We start from the raw sequence: 19,832 nt of genomic DNA, 5'->3' as shown, positions 1-19,832 counted from the left end.
TAGGTATTATCAACTGGCCGGAATTTTGAGATCGCAATAGACGTGAAGGAGTATAATGCGTTAAGAGCTCGCTCAAGTACCGCGGAGCTAAACCATTTAGTGCTTTGTAAGTAATCAGCAATATTTTAAAATTGATGCGATGTTTAATAGGGAGCCAGTGCAGTTTTGACAGAACCGGGCTAATATGGTCATACTTCCTGGTTCTGGTAAGAACTCGAGCTGCTGCGTTTTGAACCAGCTGTAGTTTGTTTATTAAGCGTGCAGGGCAACCACCCAGTAGAGCATTACAATAATCTAGCCTTGAGGTCATGAACGCATGGACTAATTGTTCCGCATTTGTCAATGAGAGCATATGACGTAATTTAGATATATTTTTAAGATGGAAAAATGCGGTTTTACAGATACTAGACACGTGACTTTCAAATGAAAGATTGGTATCAAAGAGCACACCCAGGTTCCTAACCGACGACGAAGACTTAACAGAGCAGCCATCAAGTGTTAGACAGTATTCTAGGTTATTACGTGAGGAAGTTTTTTGTCCAATAATTAGAATCTCTGTTTTTTCAGAATTTAGAAGTAGGAAATTACGAGTCATCCAGTTTTTTATATCAGCTATGCATTCTGTTAATTTAGTGAATTGGTAAGTTTCGTTAGGTTTTGAAGAAATATAGAGCTGAGTATCGTCGGCATAACAGTGGAAGCTAATTCCATGTTTCCTAATGATATCTCCTAATGGCAGCATGTACAGAGTGAACAGCAGCGGTCCTAGTACTGAGCCCTGTGGTACGCCATACTGAACTTGTGATTGATAAGACATCTCTTCATTTACTGCTACAAACTGATAACGGTCAGATAAGTATGATTTAAACCATGCTAGTGCAATTCCACTAATGCCAACATAGTTTTCTAGTCTATTTAAAAGAATGTCGTGGTCAATGGTGTCAAACGCAGCACTAAGATCGAGTAACACTAATAGAGAGACACAACCATGATCGGATGATAAGAGCAAATCATTTGTTACTCTAACGAGAGCAGTCTCAGTACTATGGTATGGTCTAAATCCGGACTGAAAATCCTCGCAGATATCATTTCTTTCTAGAAAGGAACATAGTTGTGAAGATACTGCCTTTTCTAGTATCTTTGACAGAAAGGGTAGATTCGAGATCGGCCTGTAATTGACTAATTCTGAAGGATCAAGTTGCATTTTTTTAACAAGCGGTTTAATCATAGCCAGCTTAAAGTTTTTTGGTACGTATCCTAGAGACAAAGAGGAATTAATGATATTAAGAAGAGGATCTATGACCTCTGGAAGCATCTCTTTCAGTAGCTTAGTCGGTATAGGGTCTAACATACATGTTGTAGATTTAGATGATTTAACGAGTTTAGTAAATTCTTCCTCTCCTATAGCAATGAATGAATCAAATTTTTCCTCAGGGAGACTACAATGCACTGCCTGATGCGATACTGTAGTAGACGGTTGCATAGTTATAATTTTATCCCTGATATTATCAATCTTATAAGTGAAGAAGTTCATAAAGTCATTACTGCTGTGCTGCTTGGAACCTTCTGTGTTTGAAGCTTTCTTTTTCGTTAGTTTAGCCACTGTTTCAAATAAATACCTAGGATTATGTTTATTTTCTTCTAATAGGTTTGAAAAATAAGCAGATCTAGCAGCTTTTAAAGCCTCTCTGTAAGCAATCGAGCTCTCTTTCCATGAAATGCGAAATACCTCTAATTTTGTTTTCTTCCAGTTGCGCTCCATTTTTCTGGCTGCTCTCTTAAGGGCCTGAGTGTGCTCGTTGTACCACGGCGTTGGATTATTTTCTTTAATCTTCTTTAAGCGCAAAGGAGCAACTGTGTCTAAAGTGCTGGAAAAGAGAGAGTTAAAAGTTTCTGTTGCAATATCAAGTTTTTCTAAGCTATCCGGGATGCTAAAATGATGAAACTGATCAGGAAGATTATTAATAAAGCAATCTTTAGTAGCAGAAGTGATAGGTCTAACATATTTGTAACACGGAGTCGGCTTTGCAGCCTTGGCTAAATGTAATTTACACGAGACTAGATAATGATCTGAGATGTCATCGCTCTGCTGCAGAATTTCAACGGCATCAACATCTATTCCATGTGATAATATTAGATCTAGAGTATGATTACGACGATGAGTAGGTCCTGACACGTGTTGTCTAACTCCAATTGAGTTTACAATGTCTTTAAATGCCAATCCCAATGCATCTTTTTCATTATCGATGTGTATATTAAAATCACCAACAATTAGTACTTTATCTGCAGCCAATACTAACTCTGATAGAAAGTCCGCAAATTCTTTGATAAAGTCTGTATGGTGCCCTGGTGGCCTGTATACAGTAGCCAGCACAAATCTCAAACGTGATTTATCATTTTTACTATATATTTTTACATTAAGCACTAACACTTCAAAAGAATTATATTCGAAACTTGATTTCTTAGTGGTTTTGAAAATATTACTATAAATTACAGCAACACCACCCCCTTTGCGTTTCAGACGGGGTTCATGTTTATAACAGTAATCTTGCGGGGTGGACTCATTTAAAGTAATGTAATCGCTTGGTTTTAGCCAGGTTTCTGTCAAACACAGCACATCTAGGTTATTATCTGAAATCATATCATTAACAATGAGTGCTTTTGAAGTAAGCGATCGAATATTCAGCAACCCAAGCTTTATCATTTGCTCATCTGTATTATAGCTGTTTTTTATTTGTTGAACATCAATTAAATTTTTAACCTTAGATAGGTTTAAACATTTTTTGGATTTCCAAAATCGGGGAACAGACACAGTCTCTATATGATGATAGCTAGGTGAAAGAGGCTCTATGTGATGGGATTTATCTGACCTGGGTGACGCGAGGCCGCTAGCAGACGGTTGGTTTAGCCAGTCTGTCTGCTTCCTGACCTGGTGCCCAATTTGTCATGTTTGAGCTCTAAGACTATGAGCCATATTACTAGATAGAAGAGCAGCACCATCCCAGGAGGGATGAATACCATCTCTTTTCAACAGGTCAGGTTTGCCCCAAAAACTTTTCCAATTGTCTATGAATTCTATATTATTACACGGACACCACTCAGACAGCCAGCGATTCAGTGAACACAATCTACTAACTATCTCATCACTCCTGCGAACAGGAAGGGGGCCAGAGCAAATTACAGTGCCTGACATCGTACTTGCAAGTTCACACACCTCTTTAATATTAATTTTGGTGATCTCCGACTGGCGGAGTCGAACATCATTAGTGCCGACATGAATAATGATCTTAGAGAATTTACGATTAGCATTAGCCAGCACTTTTAAATTTGCTTTGATGTCAGGCGCTCTGGCTCCCGGCAAACATGTGACTATGTTCGCTGGTGTCTCTATTTTCACGTTCCGTGTGATCGAATCACCAATTACTAGGGCACAATCAACAGAATTCTCAGTGGGTGTTTCACTGAGCGGGGCAAATCGATTTGTTGTGGTAATCGGAACGGAAGAGTGGTTTTTTGATCCGCGACTAGAGCGATCCCTCACTGTCACCCATTTGCCCGGCTGCACAGGCTCTACTTCAGCTGGAACCGAATCATGTAAAGAGTTCACTATGCTAGGCGCATCCAAAATAGTATCTAAAGCTCTAGCACTCTTACTATCCTCAATTAAAGTTTGGATGCGTGTCTCTAATTCTGAAATCTTCTCTGTCAGCCTAACTGTCTCCTTACATTTATCACATATAAATCCTACATTGCCAACAGAGAAGTCTATGCTAAACATGTGGCATGAAGTGCAGGTGACAATTACAGGACAAGACATTACTCACCGTGTTTGTTGACTGATTATTACTTACCTGAGCTTTTATGAACTCAAAGGCGCGAGCGCGCGAGAGAAAAAATAAATAAATAAAACAGCTGAGCGCACGGGTGGCGCGTTAACAGGCTAGCAGTAGCGAATTAGCGTGTTGTGTTAGTAGTAACGGATGCTAGCGATGTCAATCTGAGATGTTGGGTAAGCTGTATTTAGTATAAACAACTACAAATTGTAGTAAATGATGGTTCAAAACAAAGAAATACGAGGCTAAGACGGAGCTTACAGCACCGAGGCAAACACACTCACAGCAGGCAGCGAGGCAGACAGGAGCCAATTTAATACCACTACCCAAACTCCCCACTGCACTCGAGACAGCCGAACTCCTCTGTAATCAGGTATTCCGCTTTTATGGTCTGCCCGAAGACATAGTATCGGACCGTGGTCCTCAGTTTACCTCCAGAATTTGGACCGCATTCTTCAAACAGCTTAACGTCAACATCAGTCTCACCTCCGGGTACCATCCACAGTCCAATGGGCAAACCGAACGCCTGAATCAAGACGTCACCCGCTTCCTTCGGACCTATTGTCAAAAACAACAAACAGAGTGGAGCAGATATTTGTTTTGGGCCGAATACGCCCAGAACTCCATAGTCAAACCTGCCACAGGCATTACCCCTTTCAAATGTATCCTGGGCTTTCAACCTCTCCTGTTCCCCTGGTCAGGAGAACCCACTGATCTACCATCTGTCACCGAGTGGCTACACAAGAGCGAGGAGGTCTGGGATCAAGCTCACACTCACCTTCTTCATGCAGTCAGACGACAAGAACGACAGGCTAACCGTCATCGTCGCCCGGGTCCTGAATACAGTGCAGGCCAGTGGGTGTGGCTGTCCACCAAGAACCTAAGACTCCGTGGAAGACCCCGGCGCCATTTGCCTTCTCGCCTCAGGAGCTGCTCGCAGGGGGGGGGCTCTGTTACAGAGCAGGCTTCCACTCCAGCTCCTCTTCACCACTGTAGGACACTTTCACCAGAATATTAACCATCACAAACTCAACATCCCATCATGCCGCTTACCTGGGACTGATTGCACAAACACCTGCAGCTCATCCACACTCACCCATATAAACCCCGTTCACTCTCAAGTTCATTGCGAAGTATTGCATTTCCCCGGCGTACAATTTCTGAGCGTTTTCCCTGTGTTTGCTGAACTGTTACTGACCTTGGATTGTTTATACCGACTTCTGATTCTTCTGCTGCCTACCTCGACTCGGACTGTTATACCGACTTCTGATTCTTCTGCTGCCTGTCTCGACCCGGATTGTTCATTGGACTGTGATTCCTGCCGCCTGCCTCGACCCTTGCCTGTTATCTAACGTTACTTCTGCTCTGAGATTTTCTCTGTTGTTCTGTCTGCCCCTGATTTACCCTGCCTGTTGACTATTCTAATAAAGCTGAGAAGACTCTCCTGTTTATAGTTAGAGCCTGGCCAAATGCAACTTTGGAAAAGCTGTGTGTCAGTGTGTGTGTTGGTCTTTTTGGTTACAGGTTAAGGAACCACTGGCATTATTCGAGATTGACTGAGTTGTTGTTCTGGACAGGCTGGCACCCAGTAACCCAAATCTGCGACCTGGAAGGTCACAACGTGCCTAAATTCAGGGTCCGAGTGTCAGCTGCATAATCGATGGAGATATGCTTCAGTCTATCCGTATGTGTGGAAAATTACTATGTTTATCTAGCCGATTAGAATCATTCAACCTGAAGCAAGTACGTAGCTTAAACCTTAGTGAAGGGTATAATTGCTGTGATCTTTGTAACTGTAAGTAGGGCGGCCTACAAACTCCTTGTGAGTCTTGAAGCTGACTTCTGCTGATGAAACTGCAAACTATCTTCAGTAAAACTTTTCTTTACTTTATTATAATTCTGACTCTTGTCTTAATTAATCATTTCTGGTTCTGGGTCTTTGACTGCAAATCCCTGTACAATACATACATATATATATATATATATATATATATATATATATATAATGATTAATGGCTGATTCTGAGAAATTCTGACGTGAATATGATGCTGAGCTAGAAGTCTTCTAAGAACCTTTAAGTTTGTGCCAGGCTGCAGCCTTGTCTTTCCATTCATCAAAGGTCCTTAACCCTCTGGGGACCAAAAACGCGCCCGCGCGTTTTGCTCGTTTTTTTTTTTTTTAGCAATGAAAATAAACACTAAATGCTCTGTTAATTTTGATCTTTCATTTTCGTGTAATACATCAATCGATCCTGTTCAGTTTCTATTTTTTTTCTGTATACTCACAATAAAAATAAAGTGTTTTGCTTTTTGACAAATAAAGAAAAATTAAGATGATGCGATTTCTGCCTTCTCTCTGTCAGTAAACTCCCGTTTGAAACGCGTTCGAAAATGATCTATAACTCCGCAAAAATTCAGTCAAACAGGCAAACAGACCCACGGGCATAAAGCTTGAGATCGCATCTTTTAAATGAAGTCATTTATATAAAAAACAAATATTCTTAGTTTCTGTAATCTGTATACAAAGAGAGCGACTCCAGTCGAGCTCATTACGAGATGATTCACAGTAATTTGACCACTCCCCGGAGAGCGCGCGCTATTCAAATGCAAATTCTGAGAACCATTTCAGTCTGTGAAACGCCCCCACATCAGCTGTAAACAAAGCGCGAGTGAGACATTATAGCCTTTATGGAGAAAAGTTTCCACAGTGCTGATGAGGAGAAATATTTCCTGATATGAGCAGCAGATCGCGCTGAGGAGTGAGGTAGGCTGTTTTCTTTTCTCAAGTGTGGAATAACGTTATAACGTTAGTGTAGGCCTATAAACCGCAAAAAGATGAATCGCATTTCTATAATATGACTCGCGTTTCTGTGAGATGAATGAAGGGTACATATTTGTAAAGAGTGTTTAGCCTAAATATGAATCGCGTGTCTGTGTGTGAAAGAATAAACTGCTTTGCCATAGCCTACTGAGATGAGTAAAAATCGACTGGAATATGTTGAAATAAAATGTATTTGTATAAGCAACGTAAATTAACATTTATATGCCCTGATATTTCAATAAAACAACGTTAGTCAGGCGTTAGTCACACTATTTTTGTCAAAAATAAAGTCATAGACTAAGATGTTAGATGTTCCAATGTTGGCTATATTCAAACTAATTAATACATATGATAAAATGTAGGCCTATAATCTTTTTTTTCTTTCTTTTTTTTTTTTTACAAAGAAAGAGTACACTTGAAATATTGTTGAAATTGTAATTATTGTTGTAATTGTAACATTTTTAATAAAATAGCTAAACATATTTACAAGATAGATGTAAGCGAAATCTTAAATGGTCAATATAAGTATTCTTCTAAATACATTGTCCTTGCATTGTGGCTCAGTCAGTGTCACACCTGAATGAATGGCTAATTATGCAGAGTCATTATGCAGAGTGGGTGGGACAACCCAGGTGTAAACTACTCCTTCACGCCCCCCTCGCATATTGGCTTTCCAAGCAAAACCTGTTTTACACCATTTAAATCAATGTATTTTTTTTTGTGAACGATAAAGCAAGACTATTTTCACATAATTTTGAAGCCAGTACTCAAAGGTACAACATCAATTAGACAAAAGTCTTGTGGACACATATTTAATATGTGTTTTGTGGTCTTAATTCAGCCACTTTCATTTTAATTTTTTCCAATAACCACGCATAAACATTATTCTCTTAAAAATACAAACATCTACATACACGTTGCCCGCATATTTTGGTAGCCCTGTTTGTGCTATATAGAGTGATTTTACACCTTTGCCATTAACATGTTTATAAATAACTGAAAAAAGCACAAATTTCAAGGCATGTCAGAACATCTCAAGGGCTCCAAAAACACCTTGGTCCCCAGAGGGTTAAACTGGTTATCTTATCAAGACAACTTCAGCAAAGATCAACTGGTTACATGCTCTGAGTAGTAAAGGGTATCCAACCCAATACAAGCAGGGTATACCTAATAAAGTGGCTGGTGAGTGTATATGCTCCTAGTTTATGGACTGCAAAAAAAGGGGTTGATGCAGAACCTAACCTCCCCTCCCCAGGCCTGAACATGTACTACCTTTTGGCTGACTGCGCAAAATTTCACGAGACGTTAAACATGTTAAAGGTCCCAAAAGCACCCAGATCTTAAATAAAAGATAAATAAATTAATAAATAATAATCCTTAAGAAAACAATAGGGACCATGGCACCTTCAGTGCTTGGGCCCTAATAATTTATACACACTTGCCTTTGTACCCCTTCAGCTTGCTCCTTAGTAAATCCTTTTGTTAAATCTGCAGTGGAGTCCTGTTTCTGTGCCTCATGTTGGGTTTGGGATCCAGGGTCTGTTCCATTTGATGACTTCCTGCAGTATGCAGTGCTTTTCCCTGCCGAAGTACCATTCCTCAGCAAGGCTTCCAACAACACTGCCAACAAAACACAACTAGGCTAAATAGCAGATTTGACTGGGAAATTCAATTCCAATTTATGAATAAATAATAACAAATGTATTATTACATTAGACTAGTTGACAGTCCTCTTTCATGTTGGTGTTCATTAGCTATTCAGCTTTGAATCACAGGAATAAATAACATTGTAAATCCAAATAGAAACATTGTTTGATCAATATATGTCTCATACTCAACCATTAAAGTAGCCTATAAAATAATTCTTCTGTTTATTATGAAAATTTCCATTAATACATGGATGCCACGTTTTAGTTATATTTAGATACATCGATAACAAAACAGATTATAGATAATTCGCATCTGTGTGCTGTGCACGGAAACCATCCGACAGTATGCATATGCGACAAATATGCAAAATATAAGTTGAATGTGACAAGTACGGATGCAGCCATTGTTTTGATCTAAAGCTTCTAAACCATTCGTGGTAATCCTGAATAAAACTTCAGTGAGTGACTTCATCTTTTCCCTGCGGGTGTTATGGTTTAACTGGTGATTATGTTAAGGTTGTAACGTACGCCAGATGTGAACGATCAACCGTAGATTTGTCAATTCTGGAAAAATTGTGCAATGTTTTCATTACGATTAAACTTTCTTACTACATTATGTTGGTATTGTTGTAAAGATAACTGTAATGGCAGAAATACGTTTAAAAAAAACGTATATAGTATGACTGTGTTTTAGTCTAAGATTATCTAAGATTACGAGAATAAAGTCATAGCAATATGAGATTTTGAGAATAAAGTAGTAGCCTACTTTGCACAGGACCGGCACTGGGACAAATTCCTGTGGCCTCATTTGACCATATTAGGTGGATAGGCCTGTAGCGGAGTTGGAGCCTACTTCAAATTTTAGAACATTTCTAATTACTCTTATTAATGTTAAATATATGTGAAGAATACAAAAGTTGGACGCCACAAATGTTTTTGCGGAGAATGTAGAAGCCTCATGATGCCGATGTGAAAAGGTCAACTAGTGTATAGGAATGTGGACCTGGAATGTGCCTCTTTATGACATAATAGAGTAGGAGTAGACTAGGAATGTGGTTATTTTATTTATTTTCAACAATGTTAATGTCTCAGGTGATTATTTGTTATGCATTATTTGTTTGTATGCGGTAAATTTCACTGTGGATTCTTTGGTAAAACAGTCACAATTTTGGCACAGGCTTTGCAAACAGACTTTTACTATATGGACTTCACAGTAATGCCACAACATGTAAGTTGTAACTGTTAATTCTAATGCCTGATCTGTGACCAGTGATTTATGATATGTAATGATTCATGTACACGTACAGTCAGGTGATCTTTGTCTATGTGCCAGTATATCAAACCAGTGAGTGACTTCACAGTCTACTTCACATTGTTTCTCTTAGTAGGATGAAAATAATCTGTTATTTAAAGTGTGATTAAATTGGATATTACAATGGCTGGAGCTGTCAATCAAACACTGGGTGTTTATCAGTGACTGAGTTCTGGACTTGCGCCAAAACTCCCGTAATAATCAACGAATCTCTTATTTACAATGTGTTTGCACTGTTAGTTATAATGAAAGCATTCGTTAGTGTGCATATCACATTCATGCGCTCAACATGTCTGTGATCGGCTACAATGCTCACCACTGCAACCTTTCATGCCACGAAATAAATATAAAGCCATAGATCTAAATATAATACTAAAATCAACACTTTAAACGATTATTTAACCTTGAGAGCTATAATAGTAAAAACATGCTAAAAGATCGAGAGAGTTCCACTGGTAATACTTATTTCATATGCAAAGATGTTAGCCAATCAAAGCAGTGGGTGTTTACACCAGGGTTTCCCATACATTCATTAATTTGTGGCGGTCAGCGTTGATATTGTGGCGGGCCGCCACAAATTAATGACGGATTGATTAATTAATTAATTAACACGGATTGATTCAGATTTTTTAACTATTTAATATGGGTAAAATTGTATTTTATTGTAGAGCTGCGCGCTGCTTGCTCTCTCGCTCTCTCTCTCACAAACTGACAACGGAGGCACGACTAGCCCCTCCTCTTCGAGCACGATCTGAATCAAAACATGAGCATGCGTTAGTTAGAGGACGGATTGTTGCTGGTGCTTAATGCTAATTCCCCCTGCGAAGATTCCAGAATCAATCCGGAGTTGAATGGTTAGTAATGAACACTGTTGCTCAACATAACTCTGAGAAGTTAGTCTATGTTAAGCGCTGTCGCGTTTCCATTACAGATTCGCGCAAAACTTTTGCGATTTTTTTTTTCTAAATATCGATAAACAACTATTGCGAAATGACGGCGTTTTCATTAACCGTAACGTAATTTTTTAGCAACGTAACGTAATTTTTTTCCTCTCGCGATCAGTCATTCCAAAAATCATGGCAACGGACGTTGGTAGGTTTATATATATCACAGCCACCAGACTAGACATTATATTATTATTATCTCCATTATTACACCCATTCTGACATGCTCCATTATTGGATCGGGGCGAACTACTGCCATCCAGTAGACCTCCCAGACTTGACTGGAGGGAGGCCATCATCAGGTGTCTGGAGAGCATCTGTCCCCGATCCAGGACACAGCTAGACCCAGAGCCCAGCCCACCACCACCTTTGACCACGGAGACCTCGCTCGAGCCCCCCGCAGACAGAGAGCGACCACCCACCGTGATGAGTAGGCCAAAGCTCTATGAGGAAGGGACAACGCCGACCATCGCCCCGGAGCCAGAGCCCCAGAGTGAGTCTGACCAGGGGTGAGAGTTAGCGACATCTGTGGCAGAGGGAATACTGGTGGTTTTGGACATCGAGGACTGGCTGATTTATTTGGACACTGAGGTACTGCCTCCCACCCTATCCCACTTGAACTGTTTGTTCTTCATCATCGCTTTTTCAAGACAGCATTGAAACTGTATCGTCGACCTTTATGGACTGTGAAATACCGTCACTGATTCTGTCAAGCTTACTGTCACCCTCACAGCAAAGCTCAGCCAGTCCTTGAATCGGCATTGGCTGATTGTGCTGCAAATTAGACACAGCACAGCACAGACATGCTGACAGTACAAAAATGTTGAACAACCACTCTGTGCTTGCAAAACAGCGTCTTGAGAGCCATTCAATAATATCTTGGCCTCCCCCAGCACAGCATCATTCAGGATGTACCCACCCACTGGAACTCCACATTACATACAGTATATTGCAGAGGATGCTGGAGCAGAAGTGTGCCCTGAACCTTTATGCAGCAGAACATGGCAAGTTTACCACACTAACTGCAAAACAATGGGATATCATCTCAAATTTGATTGATAAACTAGGCCCTATTGAGGAAGTGACTTTTGAGATGAGCAAGGCAGAGGCATCTATCTCCTGCCTCATCCCATGCATTGCTGTGCTGAAGATGGTGCTTCAGGCAGTGGGTTCCACCACAAGGGGGATCAGTGGTGAGTGTAACATCTCTGAGCAGTTGGACCAGTACCTCCTTGAGCCATTGATTGACAGACGGACTGGTGTGCCACTGGAATGGTGTAAACAGAATGCATCCCATCTGTGCCACCGTCTGCGAGTACTAAGAACTTTAACCCTCTGAGGTCGGCAAACGCGCCGGCACGTTTTGCTGGATTTTCTTCACATTGTAGCACTATAAACTTAAATTACTCCGTAATTTATGGTCATACAGAAAAAAGAAATATAAAAAAAGAATCTGTGATATTTCTACTTTTGTATGTGTCCACTTACAATCAAATCAAAACATTGTGCTTTTGTAAAATAAAGAAAATAAACAGGGTGTGCGTTCTGCCTCTCCGTCGCGGTGAACTTTTTTTTCTTGAGCACGTCTATAAACTGAAACAAAACTTTACTTGTCGCGAATACTTGTCACACATTTATGAGCCATATACCTTTATAAACATTTAAGTGTGTACTTTTAAATGATCGGATTCAAACTGAAAACAAATATTCTCTGTTTAAGTAATTTGTATAAAACCAACAAGATGTCCAGCTTCTCAAACGCTTCCTAATTATTTTTAATTTGAACACGCCCACTCGCGCAAAAGAGATTGACATGCAAATCTCCACATGGAACGCGAACGCGGTCATTACCTCAAAAACAAAACACCAAAACACTTCACAAGTCTCTGCTTTTCGTCGAGTTTGAAAGACGCGCCGTGAGCTTACATTGGATTTACCTCAGAAGAAGAAGAACGCGATTTGAAGACAAGAAAGATGTAAGGTAAGAAATTCTTACATATTAGTTTGTTATTTTTGCATAAATTTCACATTGCAGTTGAACTGTTGCTAGATATATGGTGAATATTATAATATTTAGACCCGTGTTTACTGTTACTGTGTTTGTGGATATCTGCTCAAATGTAGATATGTATATGGTAACCATAATGTTTTATATTAGAGCGCGATCGCGTTTGAATGTATCATATTTTGGATCGCGATCGCGTTTGAAAAGCACCAAACGGCTTCATGTTTTTACTATTATCTCATTTCATATCATCATAACGAATGGAAACATTTGAAGTAACATGATAATCAATATATTTTTCTCTAGCTTAGTTGTTACTGAAATATTTTGGAAGATTTATAGGCTGCTATAGGTTATTGTTATTATTTTATGCAGCACTGCGCATAGCCTATGCCTACAAGGCACAACAAACCTGGTGTTCATTATATTATATATTGTTGGAAACATTTATGTGTGTGTGTGTGTGTGTATTCTGTGAATTTTAAAAAGCAATTTTAACCAGAAAAATCTAAAATGTATTCCCAAAATCGTGCAGGCCTTTCTCTTGATATCAGTATGTTCACTTTTTTTTTCTTTCAGGGCCCAGATGCCACTGAGTCCTGCTGACTTCAACATTCACATGAGTCTCTGTACATGAACATGGTAAAGTGAAAATCAAACACCTTGGAAATGAAAGGTATGTACAGTGTTTTTTGGAATGGCACAAAGGTCTCTGTCTTTGGATCATTGTTTTCAATGAGTGCTTTTTTGTCATTTGTTGTGTATCTTTGGATTATGTTGTGTTGTAAATAAATCCAAACAATCTAAAAGCCATTCTTTTTTAAATCTCCTCATTCTTTGTGCAAGGTTGCTCAGAATGATAGGGCCTGATAGCTCCTAATAGGGCCGTTAGGGGAGGGTCTTTGTCTTTCTCAGGTGTGAAAAGCTTACATATTAATGAGCTCCCGCATAAAGCTTTTTCACACAAAACACGTCGTAAAATTTTTAAATCAATATATTGTCTTATCTGAATGAGCAGTCAGGGTGATTTTCACATAGTTTTAGAGCAAATATTCTAGGCTACGTCATACAATTTTCAAAAGTCTTGTGAAGAAATAATCAGTATGGGTTTCATGACCTTATTTCAGTGAGAATTTTTTTTTGTATTTTCACAAACCACACATAAATGTCATTATCTCAAAACTACAAACTTTTACTCACATGCTGCTGATATATTATTGTAGCAGAGTTTGTGCTGAATACAGTGTAATTAGACTTTAGCCATGAAAATGTCACAAGTAACAGAAATAAGCACAAATGTCAGAGCATGTCAGAACACCTCCAGGGCCCAGAAAACAGCTCAGACCCCAGAGGGTTAAGCAATGGATGGGTGGGGCGAAAAAGAGACTCAGGGACTGGAACTGGAGCTAAAACTAAAGATAATATGCACTTTTTTGTATTGTTTACAAACTTCCCTCAGTAATGGCCTTCTTCCCTCAGTAATGGCCATTATCTATGTGCATACATAGAACTAGGGTTCAAGTGAAGTTAAGGTGTTAAACAGAGATGGATTTAACACCGTCCAGAGATGTATGGGATTCACGAATCAGATAAATTATAGATCAGCTAATAAATTAGTTTTTGTATTACCTGTAAGTTGATCACACTATTTTATGTCATCGTAATTAATTATCTGCAAGGAACGTGAACTGTAATGCTATAGGCCTGTTACTATGTGACTATTTGTCAAATGACTTTGTGGGTTAATGGTGCACAGTTTTACACATTTAAAAGAATCATACTAAAATTACATTTAAACAAACCCACAGAATTTGTAAGTCATGGCTAAATATTTGTGTGCAACTATTTAATTCCACTGCCATAGACTTATGCAATTAATCAATATAACTGTAAGTGTACAATAAATAATATATATTTGCTTACCTGTCTATTAAAACACATGCGAGAGTGGAGTCTTTGTGGACAGATCAAACATAGAATAGATTCCTCATTAGCGGCTTAACTATAGCTGCCCATTGAAATGGCCACTAATGAGGTATCTATGTATTATCTCTATGGTTCTACAATAGGGGTGGGACGATACAGGTACCTCACGATTCAATTCTGTGGCGATATGTGGTCCACGATATGATAATATCACGATTCGCGATATCTACGATATTCAATATATTGGAAGAAATTTCATCAACGATATATCACTAGGGGTGCACGATATATCGGCCGCCGATATAATATCGGCCGATATGGTCATTTTTTTACACATCGGTATCGTTCCGATGTCAAAATAGGGCCGATGTGAACAGGCCGATATTTGACCTGAAGATGAAGTTGAGGACTCGTGATCTTAGCAGTAGTGAACACGCCTGAGAGAAATACACATTTCATACAGATGACATAAGCAGAGAACAGTCTGTTTTCTTTCGTTTTGAATTGTTCTGTTTAAAAATAGATGTTTCAAGCTTTCTATATGTCTTAGGTTTGTGAGGCAGGTAGGTTTCGGTTCGTTTGAGACGCGCTTCAGTTCACGCGCCGTTGCCTCCATGTCCTGATTAAATATTTTCTAATATTTACTTCTTATTTATTTTTGATGAAACATTGATCAAAATTAAGATACAATTAATACAAAACGAAATTAAATTTAAAGACAGGCTTTGTGCTTTCTGTTTGAGGTCTCTGTGAAAGTTTTAAAGTGGTCTTTCGTGCCGCGTTCAGACGTGCGTATAGAACTGTCCTGTCAGTAACATTGTTAACGCAGTTATGTTTTTTCCCTCTTCATGACACATTTTTGATTGATCGTTTTTTGACTCGTAGATATTTGAATATATTGCATGATATTTGATACCCGTTCGAATTAGATTTTTCTCAAAAGTGACAGCACGTGTGATTTGTGGATTACTGATAAGCGCGAGTGGAGAAACGCGTTTATTTATTCATTCTCAGTGTTGAGAAACGTAGCCTTAATGTGTTACGTTATTCTGTTAATAATAACTAAAGTAGCCTACCTAATTATGTTACATATTTATTTTGTATGAAAACTAGCGCGTTCGTTACTTATGGATTAAAAAGTAGGCTACCGTTGTATCAGTGCTGCGCGAGCTCTCCCTCACAAACACGGACGCGCGCACACAGAGAGAGAAGATAATTAAAATGAAAAATTGACGGGCTAAGTTTAAATTTTGTTCTTGCTTGTTTTTGTTTTTTTTTCTATCAAAATGTCAGAAAGCATTTTGTATTATCCATCCGTGTTTTTAAAATTCATTAAATGACGGACGTTTTACTGTTAACACAGCCCATATGTCGGATTCGTCTAGCCTGTTATTATTTTTAGAATAAGTGATTCGTTATGCTATTATTGGACTCCTGGATTCATTGTCAACTGTTAACATTTATTAACAGTTATTCATTTATTCAGCTAATGCGTGCCCTGTTGTTCAAAGGCAAAGACAGCACGTCACAAATAGAAGTCCTTTTCCCTGTGGTATTTAGTATCATATTTGGATATTGGAATAATAAATTAAGTAGCCTATCTTAATTGTACACAATGTTCCTGTTTTTTTTTCCTGTTTTCTAAGGGTTTCTTAATTTTAGACAAGTTGACCAGCACACATTATATGCAATACAATATAATGCATGTGTGTCGTATGTGTGACATATTTTGCAATGCATACAGGTAAAGGTGCCCAATATCAGTCATTTCTAAAGTAATGTTTTGGAAAATAGCTCTTTATTTGATAATCATTAAAATTTGTTTTCTATACAGAGATATTGACATCGGTAAATATCGGTATCGGCCATAACAGCAATATTAATATCGGTTATCGGTATCGGACACAATTTTCACATCGGTGCATCCCTATATATCACGATATATGTGACTGAAAAGAAAAAGAAGGAATAAGGAAATAAGGAAATTTTATGCATTTATTAATGCCAACATTTCCAACATTGTGCAAAGAAATATGCATTTGCATAATAACTCACTGCCTCCTGGTCTTAAATGTAAACACTGTACATCTAGACAGATAAAAGTGCATGAACATTACAAAACAACATGAACATTAACATGTGTAAACCATAATACTGAAACGTAAGTAGTAAGTTACTGTAAACAGTGGACACATCAAGGCATATTCTTCTTGAGGAACACTAACTGATCAGCATGCTCAGATGTAAGAGCACACCTCTGAGCAGAGATTATGTCACCGGTGGTAGAAATTAAAGCCACTCTTATACACAACTAAATAATAAAGAGTTATGACTTGAAATGTTTGCTGTATACTACAATCAAAAACAGCTTATAATACAAAAAAAGTGAATGAACATCTGCAGAGAGCACAGTCAAAATGTAACTTTTTGTGACTGACATTGCACATATTGCAGTATAACGTAACAGATCGGTTTACACAGTGTACTGATGTGAAAACTAAACAATACAGAAAGCAGCTCTCATACAAAAATACTAAATAGGTAACAATGAAATTGCCAATTTTACATACGTTAGCTTTTAACGAAGAAGGTGCAGTTCGAATTTGGCGCTCAGCCATCATGAGTCTGTTATGTGCGCGACTCTGTTATGTGCGCGTCTCTGTTGCACGCCACAGACTGTCCGCGCACTGCACGTCCGCTTATAGTTCCGCCTTTTGCGTTCCGTCAATATTACGTTATTAGAATATATATATATATTTTTTTTTTTTTAGAAAATCGATTTTTTGACATTTGTGAATCGATTCAGAATCGTCCACGTCCGCATCGCGATGCATCGAAGAATCGATTTTTTCCCCCACCCCTATTCTACAAGCGAAAACCGAGGATAACGCGGATATTACATCATTGATATTTCATTTTTTCAGCCATTGTTATCATTGATATCAGCCATTTTTTCAAACTGGAATTTCTCTGGATTAACAAATCCTTGGGAACTTTTGGGATACTGTATGTACACAACTGCGAAAGCGGTGAAAGTGTTTTTTAAATACTTTATTACAAAAATCGTACATATTGTACCTTTAAATCAAAAACAAAGAAATGCTACTGGGTGATACTGTGTCTAGCATTACTATTGTTTTTGTGAGTTAGTGCTGGGTATTACCAAATTTATATCACAGTATTTTTCAAAATTGTACCGGTTTCACGGTATATGATGTTTTTTTTTTTTCAAGCATGACTGGCTGTTAACCACATTTTCTACTGATTGAGAGAGGAAATACTGCAGTTGATTGACTTAGAATGCCCTATTTTACTGTCATGAGTGAATATTGTAGAAAGATTCCACACTAGTATTAATACAGGTTTGCAAGGCCCCACAAAATGATGCTGTTAACAAAGAGGTGCCAGCAGGAGGCGCTTTAGGAGCGGCAGAAATCCGGTAACAGCTGTACACAAAGCAGCGCAGCGCTCATAAACGCTGCTTTATCAGGAAAGATAAAGAAAGATTAATTGAAAATAACATAGAAACTTTTCTAAAGACAGTCAGTTCCCTTCAAAGATACATTCATATAAAAACACCCGCGCCGTGTTTTGACTTTGAAACATAAAGTGCTCATGTTTATTCAACGTAACCAATTTATGGGAAACACTGTAATATAATTTAACAGCTATCAATTATAGTTTAACCTATCCATCTTCACCGTCACGCTTAGTAACACACAGCGGTGCCCTCACCACAGTGCAACAGTGAAAAGGGACCCCTCTCAAACAGTGTCGTGCCGCGCCGCATTCCCAACGTTGTTTAGTCGACAGACACCGGTATTGCGGTATATTAAAAATGAATATCATAACAAAAATAAACACCGGTATTCGGTATGACCCGGTATACCAGTGTGAGTTTACACATTTCTGTTCTCAGAAACTTGATAAGTGCTGCTCAGTGAACTAAGATTTTATGGACTTCATTTGTTGATTACTTGAGCACTTTGTTTTACTTAAAATGATAAATAGAGTTCAGACTCAAAACAAGTGTTCAAGTGAAGTTCAGGTGTTATTAGGGGCCAAGCAACGAAGGTGCGTAGGCACCTATTGTATCCGTTGGCGTTTCTATTATTAGGGGTTCAAGCACGAAGTGCTGAAAACCTATTGTAATTGTCCTGATTTGTATTATTTTTCCTCCGCCGTAAAATGAATCGTGCAGACCAAACCATAGAGACTTCAAACTTGGCTAGATGGTAGTATAAAAAAGGAGGAGAGGTTGAGAGAGTATGACCCATATTGGCCAAAAGCGCGAAACCGCTCATAACTCCTAGAACGTTTGTCGTAGACTCAAGTGTCTGATATCATTGGAAAGCTGGACTCCTGAAGAACAAAACTTATATCTCTGATTTAATTTCTGGTATGCAAATTGTTCCGCCATTTAGAATTTTGTCAAAAACCTACTTTTGCGAACTAGTCCTAGGTTTTTTGCCCGAACGGAACCAAACCAGTGCAGAAATGCTCTCTGGAGTCTGAATATCAATAATTATCGGAAAAAAGTTGAAATTTCGATTCCCGGTCACTAAGGGGCGCAAAACGAACGTTGTGGAAGGAGCCTATTTGACTAAAATGGCTATAACTTGAAAAGTAAATGAGATATCTTCACCAAACTCGGTACACCTATGTATGAGTTATATCTAAGGTCACAGCAAAAAGATCACAACGATTGAACACTAGGTGGCGCTATAACATGATAAAACATAAAAAGGGCTATGACCACCTGACCGTTAGTGCGATTGACTTGAAAATTGGTATGCAGTGTCTTCGTCCAAGGTGCCATGTATGTGTATAAGGACATTGGCGTATCTCAAAAAACATGGCCGCCATCGGCCAATGAAGTTTGAGCACCTATTTGACAAGGTTAACGGACGCCGATCGGAACGAACCTTGGTGGGCATAATAAGTTTTACGGCTCTGTAATCATGTGGTGTTACACACATCCACACAATATGCATATCATTTGATAGATCTCCTCATACTGAACAACTTTGCCTCAAGAACCACTGATGTCAATCAAATCGTTCATTAAATATTCGCAATTATGTTAAAAACTAGTCCTAGGTGTAACGTAAATATATGACTCTGGGTCAACGTGAATTAGCTCAAGGATATAGGGAATTTTGGAAATATTAATAATCATAACTCATGGTCATAATTCATAAATCGCATATACATTTACTTTATCAATTATCGAGATTACCTTGTTCTGTAACTGGTCTAGTCATCAGTCATTCGTCCAGCGAATAAATGTAAGATTATCACAGTTAAGAAGGGGTATCCCTGTTTACAAACTCCAAGAAAGT

The 19,832-nt window shown here is 38.6% G+C and overlaps 1 protein-coding gene and 1 long non-coding RNA gene across 2 annotated transcripts in view; one reads left to right on the top strand and one right to left on the bottom strand.

The window, feature by feature from the left end:
• Positions 1 to 19,832, top strand: part of LOC311285937 — a 458,548-nt gene that overhangs the window by 247,636 nt on the left and 191,080 nt on the right. The gene's annotated exons all lie outside the window — the stretch shown is intronic.
• dnajb14 (DnaJ heat shock protein family (Hsp40) member B14) overlaps positions 1 to 19,832 on the bottom strand; it is a 174,389-nt gene that overhangs the window by 86,842 nt on the left and 67,715 nt on the right. The window contains exon 2 of the mRNA XM_084401810.1: positions 8,097 to 8,274. Within this exon, the coding sequence (XP_084257936.1) occupies positions 8,097 to 8,274 (178 nt within the window). The remainder of the gene's footprint in view (positions 1 to 8,096; positions 8,275 to 19,832) is intronic.

Source organism: Rutilus rutilus (assembly GCF_951802725.1).
Source record: "Rutilus rutilus genome assembly, chromosome: 2".
In the NCBI taxonomy this organism is placed as follows: Eukaryota; Metazoa; Chordata; class Actinopteri; order Cypriniformes; family Leuciscidae; genus Rutilus; species Rutilus rutilus.
Note: the sequence above shows the minus strand (reverse complement) of the source record. Positions and strands in the feature narration are given on the sequence as shown.